The following is a 19,560-nucleotide window of genomic DNA, read 5'->3' on the forward strand; positions in this document are numbered from 1 at the left end:
GAGCGGGAGAGGGGAACGGATTCAAACGGAGGCGGGGAGGGGGCGTTGCCATGGCAACGGGGCCCACCAGGCCCCACCAGGCCCCACCAGGCCCCACCAGGCCCAGGGGCACCCTTGGGTGCCCCCCTCAGCCCTGTCAGTCGCATGAAGCACCACACAAATACACCAATAAACGCGTGTTGAGCCACGGACACTCGCAAACACGGGGAAGGGGCAGGGCGCTGGGCTCCGTGGGTCCCCCGCAGTCATCTCCCCTGGCTCCTGCTCTTCTCCAGGGCCGCCAGCGAGTCCACGATCCCTGCCAACACACAGCACCCTCAGCACACAGCTCCCTCAGCACCCATGGCACTTCCCAACCCTCCGAGCAACCATTTGTCCCGGCCCCAGCAGCTGGCACAGTAAACGTGGCACAGCCTTCCCCCGAGCACAGCAATGCCCCCGCTCAGTGATTCGGGGCATCCCAGAATCACTAAGAAAAGCCCCCCAAGATCGTTAAATTAATTAATTGCTCCCACACCGTGCCCGCTGGGCGGCCAGGTGGTTATGGTCATGGCGTGGGTAAAGGCTGAGCGCACAGACTGAACGCACCAGCTACACTCTTGTGTTAGGGGGCTTGGTGTCAGTGAGACAAGGAGTGATCCCCAAAGACAAAATCCTCCTTTTTCCATTTCAAATGGAAAACAAGGGGCAGATTAATCACTGAAGCAGTCGCCTGAGGGGTGCACGGGGCCGTGGGGCAGATGTCCAGGACACTCACGCTCAGCACACGGGCGCAGGGATGGGTCAAAGGCCCGGCACTCATCGATGATTTTCCTCAGCTCTTCGGGACAATCATCCCCAACGGGGTCCTGGTACTGGTGGTCGCAGATTTTGTCTCTCATCTCCTGGAGGGAGCAGCCTAGGCGACACGTGTGCCAGCAGGGACATCAGGAGGGTGTCTTCACACCTGAGCCATCCTGCAGCCTCCTCCATGGAGGAGCCACCCAAATTGAACCCGTAATGAACCCCTCCCGTCTTTGCCAAAACACCACTGGGCTTCTCTGAAGCACGGAAACATCTCAATGCTTCAGTGCACACGAACAGCAAATAGAGACGACCTTTCGTGCATGTTTGTGGTTTAAGCGTGTGCTGAAGCTGTGGAGACATCATGCAGAGCCAGGCACTGAGACCCACACAGCCCAGGCCCCAGCAGCCAAGCTTTTACTCAGGGCACCAGATCACTTCTGCCTCACCTTCAAATGGGATTTTGGAGGTTGCAATCTCCCACAGCACGATCCCGAAGCTGGAATGAGACAAGCAAGAGTCTCTCAGCATTGATTCCACCACCACCTCATCCTCCTTTCTAACAGAGGGAGCTGCTGGGCTATGCTCCCTCAGGAGGGGACTGGTGGGGCAGACACACCTGTATATTTCACAGGACCTCTTGTAGGGGTAGTAGATGTCCTTCAGGTTCTCGGGGGCGACATAAGCCAACATAGACACTTGGTTCCAGTTTTTTTTGGCTTTCCTCTTGATGGAGGACTCTGTTTCACACAGCTCAAATCCCGACAGCTGATTGCGAGAATGAGAAAGGGAAAAGTGTTAGAAGTGCAGGGCTGGTTGCTGGTTCTCAGCTCAAGTTTTGAGGCCAAAAGAAACCTATAGCATGGCTGGGGACGGACCTGAGCTGGAGAAAACAGGGCGAGGTGCCTGCAGCCACACGTGCTGCCCGGCACAATGCTCTTTCTGTGAGTGAAACCATAGGCGGAGGTGGGGGATTCACCTCCCTACCTTCATCTTGTCCTAGGTCTCAGAAAAGCTAAATGTTGCTGCCGATAAAACAGAGCTAAATGGTGAGCTGAGGTGTAAGTGTCTGAGGTGATGGGGAGATGACTCCCCCAGTTGTTATTCTGGGCTATCACGGCTCTCTTCTGTGTTGGTGGGGGGAGAGGTCCGTAGAAAAAGCCCAAACTCCACAGAGCTTCTCCAGGCGTGGTCCTTACCTTCACGCAGTAATCTCCAGCCACCAGGAACTTGTTGCTGCAGATGCAGCCGTGCAGTCGGGACTTCTCCTCCGTCTGGTGCAACCTGCAGCCGGGCAGAACCAAGGGCAACACAAGGTCATGGACCCATCCTCACCTCTGGGCTCCCTCCCACCATGAAATAACGAGCCTTGTGGATGAGCAGGGATGAGCAGGGCCCGTAAGGAGAACTGGCCATGCTGTAGGGTGCTCCTGAAGCTGCCCTATGGGTGCTGGGGAGGAGAGGGAACAGGGTTTCTCCCTTTCAGGCTTTATAAGCTTTGAGGCAGATGTAGGGGCCAGTGACCCTGGGGAGATGGGCACTGCTGCATCCAAACCACGTCCGACCTCTTCTCCAGCCTCCCATCCCAGTGTCGCAGGCATCCCAGGTGGCAGAAATGGGGTCTCACGGGATGCCAAGAGATACCAAGCACAATTTGTGGGTCCCCGAGTGGACTAAATCACCGACTGAGGCAGGAGCTCACCTGTAAAGACCCCTGGCGGCTCCCAGGGCCATGCGAATGCGGATCTCCCAGGAGAGGTGGCACTGCTTGGTCAGCACCTCCCGCAGCGTGCCGTGCTTGCAGTACTCCATGACGATGGAGAAGCAGGGGCTCCCGTCTGAGCAAAAAGATGCCTGATGAGGGTGCTGTTGGGCAGCAGCTGGCCCAGGGTGCCGGTGGCACAGCCACCAGCGAGGACAGCCACGGCCCAGGCTTCGGCAGCCCGTGCCAAGGGGGTCCCGGGGTCTGCATCGACCACGGGAAGCCGGTGCTGGGTCTGCTTGGCAGAACTGGCTGGGTGTCTTTGAATTTTTGGGATCTGGTGTAAAGTGTTGGTGCTTTACAGCTGGGATCTGCCCCTTTTCTGTGAGTCTGGAGTCTGCGAACCCCTCGAGCATCCCCCCCTTGTGTCACCTCAACCCACCAGGGAGCGAAAGGGTGACACGAACGCCTCCCCCTCACCTTTCTCCTCAATGCAGATCCCGTACATGCGCAGGATGTTCGGAGACTCGAACTTCTTCAGGGTCTGAATCTCCTTCTCGAAGATGTCTCTCACCTTCCTGCAGAGAGGGGCAGCAGGGTGAGGTCCCCAGGCTCGGTGCCACCCTCCCTGCTGCCCCGTGCCGCCCCAGCCCGGCACCACTCACGTCGTGTCGGTGGTCAGCGGCCTCTTGAAGGTTTTGATGGCCACGGGGTACTTGAGATATTCTCCCTCATAGAGGTCGTAGCGCTCGGTGTCCTGCAGGTGCCTGTAGAAGGTGAGCTGGTCCCTCTCGATCTCGGTGATATCTTCTCTTTTACCAACGTTGACCTTTTTCAAACCTGCTCCCGCGCACCAGGAGGGAACAAGGGGCAGGTTAGGCAGGGCTGGGGGCCGCTGGTTGTTTTGGCAGAGCATTTTCCGCCAGCCTTTGGTCTTGCTAAAAGGGGAAGGGACGCGTTGCGCAGGGGCAGAGCTCCTGAGCTGCGCTTGGGTTTGCAACACCCACTTACTGTCCATCACGCGCACGATTTTGCTCAGCTCGCTCTGCATCCAGTCCACCTTGTCCTCCATGCACTGCCTGTCCATGTAGATCTCCCTGGCCCCATCTCTGGGCTCTTCGGTACCTGGCAAAGGACAGGCGTGGAGATGGGTGGGAGGAACGCGCTTCGTTTCTCTCCTGCTTTCAAGAGCCCTTGGGCTTTCCCCAGCTGACACCACGGGGCCACAGCTGGGCTGGGGAGGGCTGCCGAGCTCCGACCTTAGGGAAATGAGGCCAAACGCACACTTACTCGCAAGCACCTCGTCCAGGAAAGCCCTGTCATCCCTCAGATCCTCGGCATCCTGCCTGCGGCAGGTTTTTGACTGAAAGGCCGCCAGGAAAGCTTGCTTCTGCTCCGCCTGCAGCAGCAGCGAGAGCCCCTGGGCCACGTCCTCCAGGCTCTCGTTCACCCAGACGAACTCCTCGCCGCTGCTGCGGGCGCTCAGGAACTTCTGGATCCAGCTGGCCTGGCTGTACTTGGTCACCAGCTTCTGCGCCTCCTCCAGCGCCTGCAGCAGCTTCTTCAGCATCTGCTCCTCGTGGTGGGAGATGTGCCACCACGGCTGGGCCTGCAGGATCCGCACGGGCTCCAGCAGGATCTGGATGCGCTCCACCAGGCGCTGGCACTGGTGCTTGCAGCACTTGACGTGCTCGAACTGGCTGTGGATGGCCTGGGCCACGCAGAGGACCCTCTCCACGATGTCCATGCTCGCAGCAGAGGGCTCGGGGACGTGGCACAGCGGCGTCTGCTGGAGGTGCTCCCCTGGCAATGCTCGTGGGTCAGTTTAATTCGGCTCTTCTTCTTAACTGTGAGGGAACAGCCTGATTAAGGAGGGCACAGCCTTAACTGAGGGAACAGCACGTCATTTTCTGTAAATTAAAGCAGAAGTCTCCGTGCCCGGGCAGCTCGCACGCTGAGCAGGGTCAGCGGTCATCCAAGGAGCATCCCTGGCTACCACGCCACGCCAGTCCTGCCCTGTGCATCCTCGGCCATAAAGACCTGTCCTGTTTCCAGCCAATGCTTCTCTGCATTCCCACCCGCCCCATAAAAGCCTTCGCACGCTCTCCCCGTCCCATCCTCTTCGCATTTTCCCCTCTCCCCCAAGGACGAGGCTCCCCCGCTTGGCAAAATAAGCGCAGCTGTGCTTACCTGGCTCCGCGCCGCTCGCTTCCTCCTCGTCCTCTTCTGCAAACTGGGGAGGAACTGGGGGACAGGAGCATTTATAGGGTGCTTCCCCCCTCCTGGGTGCTGCGGGCAGCGGAAGGGGTGTTGAGCAACGCCGCGCAGCGTCGCCCTTCCAGGAAAGCTGCTCCGGCTGACGGAGGAGGGGGACACGAGGCGCACGGTGTCCCCCAGCTCCCCCCGCGCTGGATTTGGGGTGCTGGGGGATGGGGTCGCCCATGGAAAGTGCCCTAGGGAGGTGTCTGGGACCCGTTACGATGCTGGCCACTGTCTCAGCTCTTTTTGCCACGCAGAGGGCACCGCAAAGTGCTCAGCCTCAGCTCTGCACCCCGCTGATGGGCACGGGGTCCTCCAGAGCATCCCAGCTTCATGTGATGGATGCCAGGCAGGGCTCGGTGCCCATCCCTTTTCCCAGCCCGGCCTCGAGCCCTCCCTGCCCTGTCCGGTATCAAAGGAAGCGAGCGGGGGGCACGGGAAGCGACGCTCGATCTCTGCGGGAAGGGCAGGAAGCGGCGCAGGCCGATTTTCGGAAGCGCGAGGCCACGCACGACACCCGTTGCCCAACCTCGGGGATTTCAGCCTGGCACCTCTCCACCTCGCCCCTGCCTGCTGTCACGCCGTCCTCACCCCCCCCGGGCACGGAGCATCCCCCCCTGGGCAGCCCGAACCCGTGCCCTGCTCGGTGGCACAACCACGGGTACCCAGGGGCCACCCCAGCCCCCTGGGGTTACGTTTTGGGAAGCACAAATAGCCAGGCCCTTTTTAAAGGGTTTTATTTTTCAAAATATACAGCTTATTTACAGGTGTAGTGTCTACAGTTTTACATATAACTTTATTCCAGACCTTTAAATATCCGCAGTAAACATTAGAAAAAAAAAATAAATCACAGGATCAGGGAAAAAAAAAAAAAAAGGCATCTTTTAGTGATTCCGTTCATTGGAGTTTAGGTTTCAGATAGCTGACAGCTACAAAAAACGTGGACTTGATAAATCTGGCAGAGAGATATGGCACGCTGGTTAGAAAAAGGCAAAAACCAGCAGGCTGTGCTAGTTTGTTGGTAATTTTTTTTTGCGTTTGTTTTGTTTTTTTTTCCACCCCTCCCCAAGTGCCCCAAGACACAGAAGCCCCCGCGTAGGAGCTGGGAGAACTGCAGCATGTCAGGCACCTGGGGGGGGGGCACCCCATAAGGGCTGGGGGTCGGGGGGGCTCCGGCGAGGTGCAGGGCAGAGGGAGGAGGGCTGGGGGGCTCGAGGCGCCGGGCACTTCATCCTTTGGGCGCAGAGCTGCCCCCACATCAGTGCCCGCAGCCTCCTCCTGCCCCTTCCCCGCATCCTTGCCCCCCAGCCCCGGGGGCAGCGCGGAGGGGATGGTGCAGCCCCCCCGGGGGGGGACAGGGAGGGAGAGGAGGGACGGTGCAGACCCTCAGCAGCACAATAAGGTCCCCAAACGGCCCCGGTGGTGCTGGAGGTGTTGGGTAGGGGACAGGCAGGGCTCCAGCCTTGCCCCCGGCACCGCGGGAGGGACGGGGACAAGGTTGGGGCCACCACGGGGATGCTCCAGAGAGGGGTCAGTGCCACGTCCCCCAGGAATGAGGGACGGGGAGGGACACCAGCCAGGAGGGACAGAGCTGGGGCCGTCAGTCCTCTTTCTCGAAGGTCTCCTCCTCGGGGATGAGCGTCCTGAAGGGGCGATCCCAGAAGCGGGTGCTGATGCCGAAGCCTAAAGGGAAGGGGAAAAAGCACTCAGCCCGCGGTGCTGCTGTCACTGCTGGGGGTGAGTTAACCAAAACGCTGCCACCGTCACCAAAACGGGCAGCCAGGACAGGGCTGGTGACACCCCGAGATTTCCAGGACCCTGCCCCACGCAGCGGGGACACAGCGGAGCACGGGGCTGGGCTGGTGATGGCACCAGCAGCGTCCCCGCGGAGAGGAGCGCCGGCGTTTTGGGGAGGGAGGCTCGCCACCCAGCCCTGGGGTGACAAACCAGGGCGAGGAGGAAGAGCAGAGGGACAAAAGGAGGCGGCTGGGACGATAACTTATCGGGATGGGGCGCTTTCTCCTAGGAAACCGGGCAAAGGGCAGGTTGAGCAAGCGCCGGGCTGCGGCACAGCGAGGGAAGCCCGCGGCCTCACCCTGCACCCGCCAACGCCGCCCGCGAGGAGGAGACGAGCGCCACGTCCCGGCACCTCTGCGCCCCACAGCACCAAGGTGGGCACACGGGGGGCTCCCCTCAACCCCCCGGATAACTCCCAGCCCCTGCCGTGAGGCTGTTTTTTCCCCCCAAATTCTGGGAAGCGCGCGTGGCGCTACCTGATTTTTGGTGTTCGAAGTGGTGCTTGACGTGGTACGCCTTCAGCCCGTACAGGTAGGTGCCTTTCTTCGGCGAGCCGTAGTGGAGGTAGTAGTGCATCATGTCGTACACCACGTAGCCGCAGAGCCCCCCGACGAAGACGGAGAGCCCCAGCACCTCGGGCAGCAGGAGCTGCAGCACGCCGTAGAAGAAGCCGATGACCAGCGACGCCGGCACCGGGGGGAAGACCAGGCGGGAGCTGTCAAAGGGAGACTGGGAGAGGAGCAGAGCAGGACGGTGAGCTCCTCGCACCCCAAACGAAACCGAGGCGCACCCACCCCGCAGGGCTGTCTCATCTGAATGCAAGCCACGCATCCAAGACACCAATTTTTGGTGCAGCACCCCCAAAGGCGCACAGAGACACCCGGAGCAGCCCCATGGCTTCGGCTCACGGGTCCTTGGCACAACGGGGACGTTTCCTCCAGCGAAGCTAGAGGGAGCCCACTGCTTCCAAGGCTCTCACCGCCCTCGCCAGCGTTAGGCACCCTGATTGCTCGGGGTGAAGACACCGCGGGTGGCGGGGAGCACGCAGCGCCAGGCAGCCCCCGCGCCCCCGGCCCCGCGGCTCACCTTGTGGTGCTGCCCGTGCAGCAAGAAGTGCAGGGTGATGAGATAGTAGTTGCTAGCGGGTGGCTTCATGTGGAAGACAAAGCGGTGGATGAGGTACTCAAGCAGGGACCACAGGAACATCCCCAGGAGGAAGATGAAGGGGAAGTAGTATTTGTGCACGGGGATGGAGTACTCTACACAACGAGACATGCGGCGGTCAGCCAGGCAGGGGGGGCTTCGGGTGCTTTTATCCAGCGCCATGCTCACACCGGGGAAGCTCGCCTCTCCCCGGCACGCAGCCCACGGGTTTGTTGGACTCCTACCAATTCCCACTCTCTGGGGAAACAGCCGGGTGCCACTCGGGGCTGGAGGCACCCCCTGGTCCTTACAAAGCTGCTGCGCCCACCCCAGCGAGCAGGAGGGACCCGACAGACACAGGGGTGGCCAAACAGCGCTGCTGCTGCTGCGGTTTTGTTCTGCAGGGAGCAGATCTGTCGGGTGCTTTCCCCCCACACAGCATTTTTCCACCTCCTCCTCCTCCCGGTGCCCTCAAGCCCTGCGTCCCCGCTGGCAAAAAAAAAAAATAATTCACCCTGTTCATTCTCACTGGTGAGATCCCCCAAAGCTGAGCGTTTTGGCAGCTGGACAAAACACCCTCTCAGCAGCAAGGTGCTGGGGGCAGATTCCTCCAGGAGGAATCGGGGAGGGGCGCATCCCAAAATTCAAGCCCACCAGCTGGCAGCACTCGTGCCCCAGCCACATGGATGCGGGCGGTGCAGCTCCGGGCTGCCCAAATTTCCTGCTTGCTGTGCCCTGGGCTAACACAGCAAAGCCTGAAAGCACACGGGCAAATGTGAAAGAGATTTGCAGGAGGGGAAAACAAAACAAAACCAGAAAAAAAAAAAAAAGGTATCAAAAAGCTATCAAAACCTGGGCTGAGCGGGGCAGGTCGGCGAGAGGGGGCCGGCGCGGGCGCAGCTGGCACCGGGTGGCACCTTGCGGCGAGGGAGCCGGGCAAACAACAAAGCACCCGGCCCCCCCCGGCCCCCCGCCCCTGCTTCCCGGGGGCGCAGACAGTGGCAGATTGAAGGGCAGGCGCTCGGGGCGAACAAGCCCCGCACTGTGCGCGGCCGGCGGCGCTGAGAGCCGGGTTTGTTCGCCGCAGCCGCACGGCCCCGGTGCCAGCGCTGCGGTGGGTGTCAGCACCCAGGAAAGGAGGGGGGGAGAACGCACCCCCAGCGGCGAGCTGCAGGGCTTTATTTTGGGGATGGAGGAGAGGGAAAAAAATGTATTTAGGGGGAGGGGGGGTGATGGGGGGAGGCGAGCTCGGGCGGTGAACCAGCGCAGGTGGCTTCGTGCCGGGGGCGTGCTGGTGGGAACGGGGCTGGGGGCTCGTGCGCTGCTCTCACGGACACATGCTGGAAGCTGGGGATGGGAAAGGGATGAGCGGAGGCTCCGTCCTCCCAGCGGGTCTCGTACCTGTGGTGAAGGAGGAGAAGAGCCTGGTGTTGCCCTGCGCGAGGGCCGTGTAGCTGACCCAGCTGAGATAGAGCACCACGGGGGTCCACACCAGGAACACCACGTACCTGTGGGGCGAGGGGAGACGTCAGAGTGCCATCCCATCCCATTGATCTCCATCCCATCCCATCCCATCCCGGGGCACTCACCACGCCGTCTTGGAGAGGGACTCGAGGAAATCCGAGTGGAAGAGGCGGATGGGCCTGTCCACGGGCTGGTGCACCCACTCGTCGTACTTCTCCCCCAGGTAGCCCACCTGCCACAGCAGGGGCTTCCTCCAGTCCACCAGGTCCTGCGGGGGGAAATAATGGAGCGGTGTGGTAACACTCGGCTGGGTAAAACCACGGAACCCGGGCCTTTTTTGGGGATTCCCATGCTGGCACGGCGAGGCGGCCCCGGTGCTATCACCCGCAGGCACCGCGCACTTTGTCCCCGTGCCGCCTTCGGCCCCGATAACCGCGGCTCGCCCCCCGCGGGCTGGCCAAACAAGAGGGGTTTTCTCCTGGCAGTGAGGACGCGGTGGTTTTGGGGTCTCCTCCTGGTCTAGGAAGGGATGGATGTGATTGCCCAGAGGGGCAACCCCAGCCCGCATGGGGATGGAGACAGAGAGACCCCGCTCCAGGGAGGTTTCAGGACAAAAAGGTCGGTTTGGGATGCAGCCAAAGGGAAGATTCCCTTTAAAAGGCAATCAGTGGCAAAATATTTACAGGGGTCGGTGAAGGGCTCCTTGCCACGCAAAGAAAAACAAAAAATCCTTTTGCAAGATAAAAGCAGTCCCCTGAGCTCCCCCGGGGCCGTGCTTGGTACGGCGGCCACGGGCTGCAGGGGCACCCAAAGGCACCTTGGGGCCGGGGCAGGCAGCAGAGCTCACCCTGCCTGGCCGCTGCACCCCTCATTGCTCAGTCCGGAGGACAAAAAAAACACAACAATAATAATAAAAATAGAAATAACCAGCACAAGGCGTGGCTTGGCAGCTCGCCCCGTGCCAAAGGGCAAAGCTGCTGTCAAAGGAAGGCACCGCCTCCCCGGGGGAGCCGCCCCGCAGCCCCTCACCTTGTCCACGTCCACGGTTTTACAGCGGGGGTCCAGCCGGCGCGCTGGCGGGGCTGCTGCATCTGTTGGCTTCTCTGTTTTGGGGCAGCTCTGCAAAAAGAAGGAAAAACCCCAGGGTGAGAGGTGGCAGCCAGCGGGGCTCGGGGTGGTGACTGCGAACGAGGGCGAGCAACGTGTCCCGGCGCTCAGCCTGCGTTTTGGCTGCACAACAAGCCAGGAAAACAACGAGTGGAGCTTCCCAGCTTGCTGTGGTGGCAAAGCAGAGGTTCCTGGGCTCTTCCCCAAAATTTTTCCCCTTCCCATAGCCTGGTGAGCCCTGTCCTGAGCCTGCTGGGCTCGCCGCAGGAGCAGCAGCGCCTGGCATCGCAGGGTTGGTGCACGCAGCACCCTTCCTCCGGGCCAACAGCCCGCTACTCCCTGGGGAAAGCCCAGTTTTGGTCGGGGTCCCTGAGGAACCCCAAGCCCACGGGGCTGAGGCTGAGCTGCACCGGGCTGCTTTGGCTGGAGAGGGCACCGCGGTGAGCAGGATGCTCGGGCACAGAGGGACCTCTGGGTGCGAGGATGGAGAAAGCGGAGGAAGCTCCCTGGGGAGCAAAGTGCTGAGACCAACCACGGCTCCACCTGCGCCAGTGGGGAATTTGTGGTGTCCCCACACGAGCCCATGGCCACTGGTGCCCCCACAGGGCTGGCTCCCCAGGCAGGACGTGCCAAACGTGCCTTTTCCCCACTCAATCACCTTGGGTGACCCATTAACCAGCCAGCAGGCCACGGCACGTCCAGGCAGCCCCACCGGGCTTTCCGTGTGCGAACGGCAACGGGATTTTTCCCCGTAGGGACGGGACGGTCCCCTCGAGCTCCGCGGGGAGGTGGTGAAGGTGACACCGGCAGCGGGGACCCTGCAGGAGCGGCGTCACCGCGGCGGGGCGGACGGGACTTTACTCGGCCGGGCGCACGTGACGCTGACGCGGGGCCTCCGGAGTGTTTGCTGATACCAGACGCTCCTGGAGGGACGGGCGCCCATCCCACCTCCCGGCGAGCCTCGTCCCAGAGGGCGAGGAACCAGCGGGTGACTCGTGCTGGGCAGCAGGGCTGACATTTCCAGCCAGGCAGGACCGCGGCAGGCAGCAATTTCAGCTCCGATGCACCTCCCTCTGTCCATCTCAAAAGGTCTCCGCTGGCATTTCGCTCTCGGTGTGCTCCTTCAAATCGCAAAATCCAGGTGGAGGTGGCTGAGTTATGGGTTCTCCAGAGTGCTCTGGTGCTCCTCCTTGCACGTGGTTTGGTGGAAAATCCGTCTTCCAATAAAGGAGCCCGGTTTTGACACATGCATCATCAGCTCGATGCCGGCAGAGAGGGTGCTGGTGTCCCAGCGCCGCGCCTCCCCGCTGCGAAACGTCCACATGCCTCAAATTCCTCCACCCCTGCATCGCTCCCCGGCTGGCCACGGGCGGCTCCGCTTTCCAAGGATGCTCCAAAAAAAGACGGGGAGGACACAAGTGACACCCCGGCGGGGTGACAGCCCCGGCGACGTGCTCGCCATCGCCCTGCATGACGCAGCGCCCGGCCTCGCCCGAGTCGCCTCCACCCCCTCATCCTGCACGGCCACCGCCTCGCCTGGTGCCAGCACCCATGGGTGCTGCCCCGAGGAGGGCTCGCTGCTCTTCACCCCGTGGCTCAGAGCCCCTGGTGTCACCAAACCAGGGGACAGCCCCGTGGCGTGGGTGCCACCGGGGAAGCCGGCCCCGATGGCAGCTGGAGGAGGACGAGGAGGAGGCTCGCTCTGCCCGCGGGTGATGCTGCCGCCTCTGCCTCGTCTCCAGGAAAACAGGTCCTGCCAGGAAAGCCTTGCGAGAGGAGAGGCCTGATGTAACCAAGGGAAAGTTACGCCTACGAAACGCCGCCACCTCCCTGTGCCTCTCCCGGGACGGAGACCGGCACGACCAGAGGCCGAGGTGTGAGGCCGTGAGCGTGCCCCCAAATGGGCTTCGTGCACGGCAACCCCACCGGCACACGGAGAGCCGCGGTGCCACCAACACCTCAGCTGAAGGGCAGGACCATGAAAAGGAGACGGAAGGTGACCTGTCCCAATAAAAAGAAAAAAAAGTCCCACCACGCCACATTTTATTACACCACCTCCAAACGGCTGAGCGCCTACGTAGGGGTGAGCTCACGCCGCGAAGGGGAGCGAGGGCAGCGCAGCCCCGCACGCGGTGGGAGCGGTGCAGGCACCACGGTGAGGGACAGGGGATTTGCGGTGATTCACGGCCGCGTCACGCAGCCCCGAGGAGGCTGTGATGAAAGCCTCTCGTTGCTCAAATTGGAGGGGTAATTACACGAGCCGGTTTCCCTCTAGCAAGGCTGTTAAAATCCACTGGCTAGTTTGGCTAATTATCGCTCCGTGCTTTGATCTCCTCTCGATTCTGTTTGCATAGATAAAACAAAGTGTGGCGCTTCGTGGTTGGTTTTTTGTTTTTGTTTTTTTTTTTTTTTTCTTTTTTAATCAAACTGGGGCTCAGTGATTTGGTCCGGAGCGAGCCAGGAGTGTCCACAGGGACCCAGTCACCCCGCTCTGCGGTCACACCGGGCTCTCATTTAATAACCTCAGGCTCCTGCAGGACGTCCCACTGGAGGGGCACTACTGGTGGGCTCCCACGAAACCCTAGGAGGGAGACACCTGCCCGAAAAACCAACCCTTGGGTTCAGGCGGCGACGGCACAGGTGGCAGCGCCAGAACTCGTCCATCCGGTAGCTGCGCGCACCCCAACCCGTCGGGCTTGTTGCGGGCGGGAGGAGGCGGCGGTGTCCCAACAAAGGAGTTGCCACGGCCGGGATCCGAGGGTGGAAGAGCCGAGCACGGCACCGGGGTGCTGAACAAAGCCCCGTCTGTGCGGCCGCCACCGCGCGGGGCCGAGCTCTGCGCCCTCGGGGAGGAGGGGACCGAGCAAACAGCACGCGGGGATGCGCCCTCGGTCACCGACCCCGCTGCGCTGGCACCGGGGGCACAGCTCCCCTGCGAGCATCGCCGGGAGCTTCCTGCTCTGCCTGAGGGTCCCGAGCAGCCGGGATGCCGGTGGTGTCACGTCAGCCTGTCCCGGATCCCCCGCACCGCTGTGCCCGCGGATCCCAGTCCCGCTGGCGTCAGGAGCACCGCAGTGCCTGGGTGTGCCCCGTACGCCCTAGACCTTTGCACTACGTCCGCCTCTGGCACCGTGTGTGCCGGGTGCTCAGCGCGCACCCTGCCCCTCGCACGCCCCGAGCTCCCCAGGCCCTGCACGGCCTGGACCCGAGCACCCTGCTGACCCTACATGCTGCACACACCCCAAACCCTCCGCACCCCGTACCCCTGAGAGGTGGGACCCAGAGCATCCCACACAGCTCAGCCCCAATATGCCACGGGTGTGGGGTGCAGCACAGACCCCATACAGCTGTACTGTCACGCTCTGTGCACCTGGGTGCTTGACAGACCCCATACAACTCTGCCCCTATGCTCCTTAGATGCAGGGCACCCTACAGACCCTAACCAGCTCTACTGCCATGCTCCCTGGACCTGGGTGCCCTGCAGACCCCACACAGCTCCCCCCACCTCTGGGCACCCTGTAGACCCCATACAGCTGTGTCCCCACACCTCCTGCACAAAGGACACCCCATAGACCCCATACAGCTCCCTCCACCCCTGGGCACAATATAGAACCCCACACACCTCCACCCCCATACTCCCTTGACACGGGACACCCTATAGACCCCATACAGCTCCAGTCCCACACTCCCTGAATGAAGGGCACCCTATAGACCCCATACAGCTGCACCCCCACACTCCTTGGATGAAGGGCACCCCATACACCCCATACAGCTCCCTGGATGACGGGCACCATACAGACCCCACACAGCCCCTCGCACCCCTGTGCACCCCATACACCCCTATCCCCCCACTCCCTGCACACAGGACACCCCATGGACCCTACACACCTCCACCCCCACGCTCCCTGGATGGAGGACACCCTACAGACCCCATACAGCTCCCCCCACCCCTACACACCCCATAGACCCCGCACAGCTCCCCGCGCCCCCGTGCGCCCCCGTGCGCCCCCGTGCGCCCCCGTGCGCCCCCGTGCGCCCCCGTGCGCCCCCGTGCGCCCCCGTGCGCCCCCGTGCGCCACAGAGCCTAACAACCCCCCGCTGCTGCTGCTACCTGCCGGGAGCCTTCCTCCTCCTCCTCCTCCTCCTCGTCGTCGTCGTCGCGCAGCTCTCCCAGGTAGTACTGCTCGAGCCAGCGGCGGGCGTTGGCGGAGTGGCGGTGCGGGGGCCCGTCCAGCGCCGCGCTCACGTCGGTGCCGGCTCTGCGCCGCAGCAGCTGCTCGCCGCCGGGGTGGAGGCGCACGAAGGCGCTGAGGTCGTAGAGGCGCCGGTGGCACCGCACCACGCACGAGCCCTGCGCGCAGCGAGCCCGCACCTCGGCGGCGCTGAACGAGCGCGGCGGAGCCGCCATGGCCCCGACCGGCCCCGGCCCCGGCTCGGCCCCAAACCCCGCTCCCGGCCCCGGCCCGGCCCCGGCCCGGCCCCGCTGTGCCGCCCGCCGGCCCCCGCCGCCTGCATTAACCCGGCCGCGCCGCCGAGGCTCCGCCCCACGGGGCGCTGATTGGGGGGGGAGGGAGAGGGGGAGGGGATTGGGGGAAAAGGGGAGGGGTTTGGGGGAAAGGGGGCGGGGTTTGGGGGAAAGGGGGCGGGGTTTGGGGGAAAGGGGGCGGGGTCTGGGGAGAGGGGGAGGGGCTTTGGGGAAGCTCCGCCCCCCAGCAGGTGGGGGGTGGGAGTGGGGGTGGGGGTGCATGGGGAGGGGTATATGGGGTATGGGGTATGGGGGGTGTATGTGGGGTATATGGGGTATGGGGTGTATGGGGTGTGTGGGGTGTGCAGGGTATACAGGATATATGGGGTGTGTGTCGTATGGGGTATATGGGGTATGTGGGGTACATGAGGTGTATGGGGTATATGGGGGGTATGGGGTATATGGAGTATACAGGATATACGGGATATATGGGGAATATGGGGTGTATGGGGTATGTGGGGTATGTGGGGTATGTGGGGTGTAGGGGGTGTATGGGGTATGGGGTATATGGGGTGTATGGAGTATATGGGGTATATGTGCTATAGGGTGTATATGGGATATGAGGTATATGGGGTATACAGGGTATACAGGGAATATGGGGTGTATGGGGCATATGGGGTATGGGGTATTTGGGGTATGGGGAGTATGGAGTATACAGGTTATGGGGTGTATGGGGTACATGGGGTGTATGGGGTGATGAGTATATGGGGCGATGGAATGGAGTGATGGGGGTATAGGGATGTGGGGTGATGGAGGAACGGGGATATGGGGTGATGAGGGTATGCGGGTACTGGGCGATGGGGGAAAGGGGTGACAGGGGAATGAGGGGATGAGGTGAGGGGGTACGGGGTGAGGGGGGAGGGGGGCATTCCTGGGGAGTGGGGGTACGGGGTGACAGAGGTATGGGGTGATGGAGGTATGGGGTGATGGGGGTATGGGGTGATGGGGGAATTTGGGCACCCCAGGGGAAAAAGGGCCCCGTGTCACGCGCAGCGAGCCGGCAGCAGGTTCAGTTCATTAATTAATAAAAGTTGCCTTTGCAATTACCCCAAAGGGGGGTGGCAGCACTACGGGGGCACCCCAGCCGCCGCGGTGGGTTTGGGGTTGTGGGGGCCGCTTTGGGGTGATGTCCCCACCCCAAGGGCCGGCCACACGCCGGCAAATTTCGGCGTCGCCGCCACCAGGCCCCAGCCCCAGCTTAATGCGGGGAGCACCCTGCCCAGGAATGCCGACCCGGGCGGCCCCCCCAGCCCTGCCCCGGCCTCCCCCATGGATTTTGGGGTGCTGCAGCAGCCCCGCGGGGCGCTGAGCGAAGCCTTTAATCGAGGCGGATGCAAAACTCGCTGCGGCTCCGGCGCGACGCCTCCCTCCCAGCCCCAAGACCTTTGGGGCAGCAGCTCGGGGCAAAAAGTCTTCGTTTTGGGGTCATTTTGCATGGGGGGGTCCCTGGGTGGCGCGTCCTCGGGGCAGGGGTGCTGATAGGGCCGGGGTCCCCGGGCACACCCAGGGTGGGGGGTGACAGCCCCACGGCACCCACAATGGTGCCGGGGGTCCCCGGTGTGGCTGTGGGGCCGGACCCGGGGTTCCCATGGGGTGGCCGCGGGGTCCCCAGCTGCCGGTGCTGAGCTCGGCGCTTTGTCGAGGCAGGGCGGCTCCCGTTTTAGGATTTTTGGGAGAGTGTGGGGGCGGAGGCGGATCCGGACAGGCCAGGGCACTCAGCTGGAGCCTTGGGGCACCTCCGGGCCGCTGCACCCAAACGGGGCGTGGGGTGGGGGGCTCAGCAGGGCCCGCCGTGTCCCCAAGTGCCCAGCACCCCGGGGTGCGCGGGGACCCCGGCTGTGACCGTCCCCACGGGCACTTCCTTGGCCCCGACCGACGCTGGCGGTGCCTGGACTGGTTCAGCTGGCGGGCGGACGGACAGACGGACACTGGGGACAGCAGGAACGTGCCCAAGGGGTTGGGGCAGGACGAGGCCCCGCGGCACGGCACGGGTGGCACTGGGGTAACGTGGCTGCAGAGCAAGGAGCCGATACTGGGGGGGCTTTTCCTTGGCGCCTCCTCCATCCCCATCCCCGTCCCCGTCCTCCTGCCAAGCTGGGGGTGAATTTCGGAGGAGGATTTGGGGAGCTCCTCGCTCTTGGCAGCGTTATTCCGAGCTGCCAGGCGCTCCCCCCCCGATTCCTGCCCTCGCCAGGCTGCGGGTGGGTGAGGAGCAGCCCTGCCCCTGCCTCCTCCTCGCCGCCGCGTTGAGCAACGCCATTCCCAGGGCAACCACGGCACACGCTGCAGGGTGTGAGACAAGCGCCCGGCCCGCAGCGTCCGGGAAGAAATTCCAGCTCCCTCGGTGTGGGGTTGCACAAACCCAACCAGCGCCTCGCCACCTTCCCGGGCAGCATCGGCCGCCCTCCGCCCGAGCGGTGCCCAGATGCTGCGCAGATAGCCCGTAATGAACTGCAATAGGGCACGTCAATAGGGCCACCCGGCAGCCCGTCACCTCCAAATAACACCTCTCCGTCCCCTTCCAGCGTGGAAACGCTTCCGAGGCGGGCGGCTGTCACGTAGGGAGTGGGGTGGGAGCACCCCGGGGGTGACCGCGGGGCGCAGACGCCGCCCGGGGCTCTGCCGAGGTGCAGGATGGAGGGTTTGGGGTGCCGGCAGCTCCGGGAGCGCGGTGCTGTGTTGTGCAAGAGCTGTGCCAAGCCCCACGGGCGGTCACGTCGCTCCCGGGGGAATGGGGAGGCTGCTGGAGCCAGGGGATGTGGGTACGGGGAGAAGGATGGGGACAGCGCGGTGGCACCGCGCGGGGAGGAGCTGCTCCATGTGGGCTCCCTGTGGAGAGCGAGCACGGCTCGGTGCGGACAGCTCTGAGGAAAATAACTTTAATGGTTCACACAGCGCCTGCTCCCTGCAGGAGCTCAGCCCTGTGGGTGCTGGCGTGGGGCTCGTCCTGGCCCCACATTTGCCCAAAATCAAAGCTGAGGGTGCAGGCTGCTGAGGAGGGGCAGGGGTTGTGCATGTTCTGTGTGTAACTTCAGGCAGGTGCACAGCAATGTGCAGGTGCAGCCCCAAACAGAGGGATCAAAGCGGGATGTTAGCAAACTGACGCTCCACAGGGATGAAAATCACAAACCTTTTACCTCCCATGCCCTTCTAAAACCCCTTTTCCCCTGGAAATTGCTGCCTCCCTGACCCCGTCACTGCAGCAGCTCATCCCAAATCACTCATCACTTCCCCCCCAGCTAAAACAAGCCGCAAGGAGCAAGCGCCCTCCTTGTGTCTTCTCGAGAAGGAAGCCGAGGCTTTCCAAAATGCCCCCAGGTGCTGCCCTGCACGGGAGGAGACCCGGGCTGGGACACGGGGTGCAGATCCCCGGGGAGGCAGCTGCCTCTCCCAGCCACGAGGATGAGGCAGGGACGGGCGAGCTGAAGTGCACTGCACCGCCCTGCCTGAGCCAAGCCCGGAGACGCTGCGGGGTAATAAAGTGCCGGAGGAAAGCAGCTAAACCCCGGGGACTTTGGCCGCGGAGCTGGGCTTTTCACACCAGCTGCAGCTCCTGCCCAGCGAGGAGGAAGCCGTTTAGGAAATCATCTTGAAAAGCCCAGTGTCACGCTGTTGCTTTATGGGGTGACCTAAATGATGTAAACAGACATTCAGAATCAGGACCCTGGCGCTTGGGGAGCTCTGGGCACAGGCACTCTCCGAGCACGGCGTGCAGTTGGCCCGTCGAGCTCACTGCTGCCTGCAAATTATTTCTGTAATCAAATTAATTCTGTATGGAGTGTGTGAAGAAGCCTCTTTTGATCACTCTGGGACCCCCGGAAAGGCACCACCTCGCTGGAGCGAACTCAGCTCTGCCCGTTGAGTGCTTTCCAAAGGAACCTTTTAATTCCTCCTCAGCCCAGCAGACTCGCCCCTGCCACGCGCCCTCCTGCTGGTTTCTGTGGCCTGGCATCCATCGCCAGCGACGGAGGCCAGGAGTTTGGTCACAGCGGTCTGAAAGCAGCCCGGGAAGCGCAGGAAGAGTGGAAGCACTTGGAAACGTCCCCGCAGCGCACGGCCGGGAGGTCCTGCGCCGTCCCTGCAGCATCCCCAGCCACCGCGGGGCAGAGCTTGGGAATTCAGCATCAAACCCAGTTCGTGGCGTGCCCTGCTCTGCCCCCCTGGCTCAGAAGGTGCTCTCGAGCAGGCAGTGGCAGCCGCAGCCCGTGGGGCACACCTCCTGCGTGCGGAACCACTCCATCATGTGGCTGGTGTGGCCGCCGTGGCCGCAGGTGAGGCAGAAGTTGGAGGAGCCGCGCACGGCCACGTGGCAGATGGCGCACTGGAAGGTGAAGCCCTTGCAGATGGCGCACTGGGTGCCCCGCACCTCGCTGCGGCAGTGGCTGCAGTACACACCGAACTCTGGGGGGAGAAAGGAAATGGAGAGCAAGAGTTAGTGCTGGTGGCAACGGGGGCAAAGAAGCCCTGCCCAGACGGAGTGCCCTGAGCCCACCACCTAAGAGAGCTGCTTGGGATGCACTGCGGAGAGGAAGGCTTCCCGCTGCTCTCATCCGCCTCACAGCTCTCCGAAGTGTAACCGAGAACAGGAACAGCCTTTGGTTCTTATCATGGGGAGCACAGGGCACGCTCGCTGTCAGCAGTATTGATGTCCTGACTGCCAGCCACGGAGGAGCAGTGGCAGTGCCCAAACTCACCTGTTTTCACTGCAGTTTCTGCCCATCCCACATAACGAGGAGAGGCTGCAACCAGAGCCAAGCAAGCAGCCACTGCTCCTGTGGCA

General features: G+C 62.8%; 3 protein-coding genes across 12 annotated transcripts in view; all 3 read right to left on the reverse strand.

Moving 5' to 3' along the window:
* Positions 1–161: 161 nt before the first annotated feature.
* On the reverse strand, positions 162–5,185 carry MLKL (mixed lineage kinase domain like pseudokinase). 2 transcript variants are annotated; one of them, XM_068693066.1, is made up of 11 exons: positions 4,676–5,185; positions 3,776–4,332; positions 3,497–3,610; positions 3,151–3,325; positions 2,966–3,063; positions 2,486–2,621; positions 1,983–2,067; positions 1,403–1,551; positions 1,233–1,282; positions 758–898; positions 162–298 (listed from the first exon to the last, which is right to left on the reverse strand). In XM_068693066.1, exons 2-11 carry the CDS (start codon positions 4,230–4,232, stop codon positions 246–248), a joined length of 1,458 nt encoding a protein of 485 aa, XP_068549167.1. In that variant the 5' UTR covers positions 4,233–4,332; positions 4,676–5,185; the 3' UTR covers positions 162–245. The 2 variants fall into 2 exon arrangements, with proteins under 2 accessions (XP_068549167.1, XP_068549166.1); XM_068693065.1 differs by having other exon boundaries at positions 3,776–4,347.
* A 1,011-nt stretch (positions 5,186–6,196) lies between these two features.
* FA2H (fatty acid 2-hydroxylase) lies at positions 6,197–14,754 on the reverse strand. Its single transcript, XM_068693068.1, has 7 exons — positions 14,367–14,754; positions 10,178–10,267; positions 9,274–9,416; positions 9,086–9,192; positions 7,628–7,800; positions 7,018–7,270; positions 6,197–6,427 (listed from the first exon to the last, which is right to left on the reverse strand). The coding sequence occupies exons 1-7, from the start codon at positions 14,661–14,663 to the stop codon at positions 6,345–6,347; spliced, it is 1,146 nt and encodes a 381-aa protein (XP_068549169.1). The 5' UTR covers positions 14,664–14,754; the 3' UTR covers positions 6,197–6,344.
* Positions 14,755–18,369: 3,615 nt separating this feature from the next.
* WDR59 (WD repeat domain 59) overlaps positions 18,370–19,560 on the reverse strand; it is a 44,645-nt gene continuing 43,454 nt past the window's right edge. For all 9 annotated transcript variants that reach the window (XM_068693048.1, XM_068693049.1, XM_068693051.1 and 6 more), the window contains one exon: positions 18,370–19,181. In XM_068693048.1, coding sequence (XP_068549149.1) covers positions 18,946–19,181 — 236 coding nt within the window. In that variant the 3' untranslated portion in view covers positions 18,370–18,945. The remainder of the gene's footprint in view (positions 19,182–19,560) is intronic.

The sequence above is a fragment of the Anas acuta genome, chromosome 10 (assembly GCF_963932015.1).
Source record: "Anas acuta chromosome 10, bAnaAcu1.1, whole genome shotgun sequence".
NCBI lineage: Eukaryota > Metazoa > Chordata > Aves > Anseriformes > Anatidae > Anas > Anas acuta.

Excerpts from the sequence above, each read along its gene's own strand:
- MLKL (XM_068693066.1), bottom strand. The coding sequence starts at position 4,232 with ATGGACATCGTGGAGAGGGTCCTCTGCGTGGCCCAGGCCATCCACAGC. Across the intron at positions 3,611-3,775 it reads CCTGGACGAGGTGCTTGCGA|GTACCGAAGAGCCCAGAGAT; the intron begins GTAAGTGTGCGT and ends GTCCTTTGCCAG. Across the intron at positions 3,326-3,496 it reads AATCGTGCGCGTGATGGACA|GTTTGAAAAAGGTCAACGTT; the intron begins GTAAGTGGGTGT and ends GCGCGGGAGCAG.
- FA2H (XM_068693068.1), bottom strand. The coding sequence starts at position 14,663 with ATGGCGGCTCCGCCGCGCTCGTTCAGCGCCGCCGAGGTGCGGGCTCGC. Across the intron at positions 7,271-7,627 it reads TGCACGGGCAGCACCACAAG|TCTCCCTTTGACAGCTCCCG; the intron begins GTGAGCCGCGGG and ends CTCCTCTCCCAG. Across the intron at positions 6,428-7,017 it reads CTTCGAACACCAAAAATCAG|GCTTCGGCATCAGCACCCGC; the intron begins GTAGCGCCACGC and ends CCTTCCCTTTAG.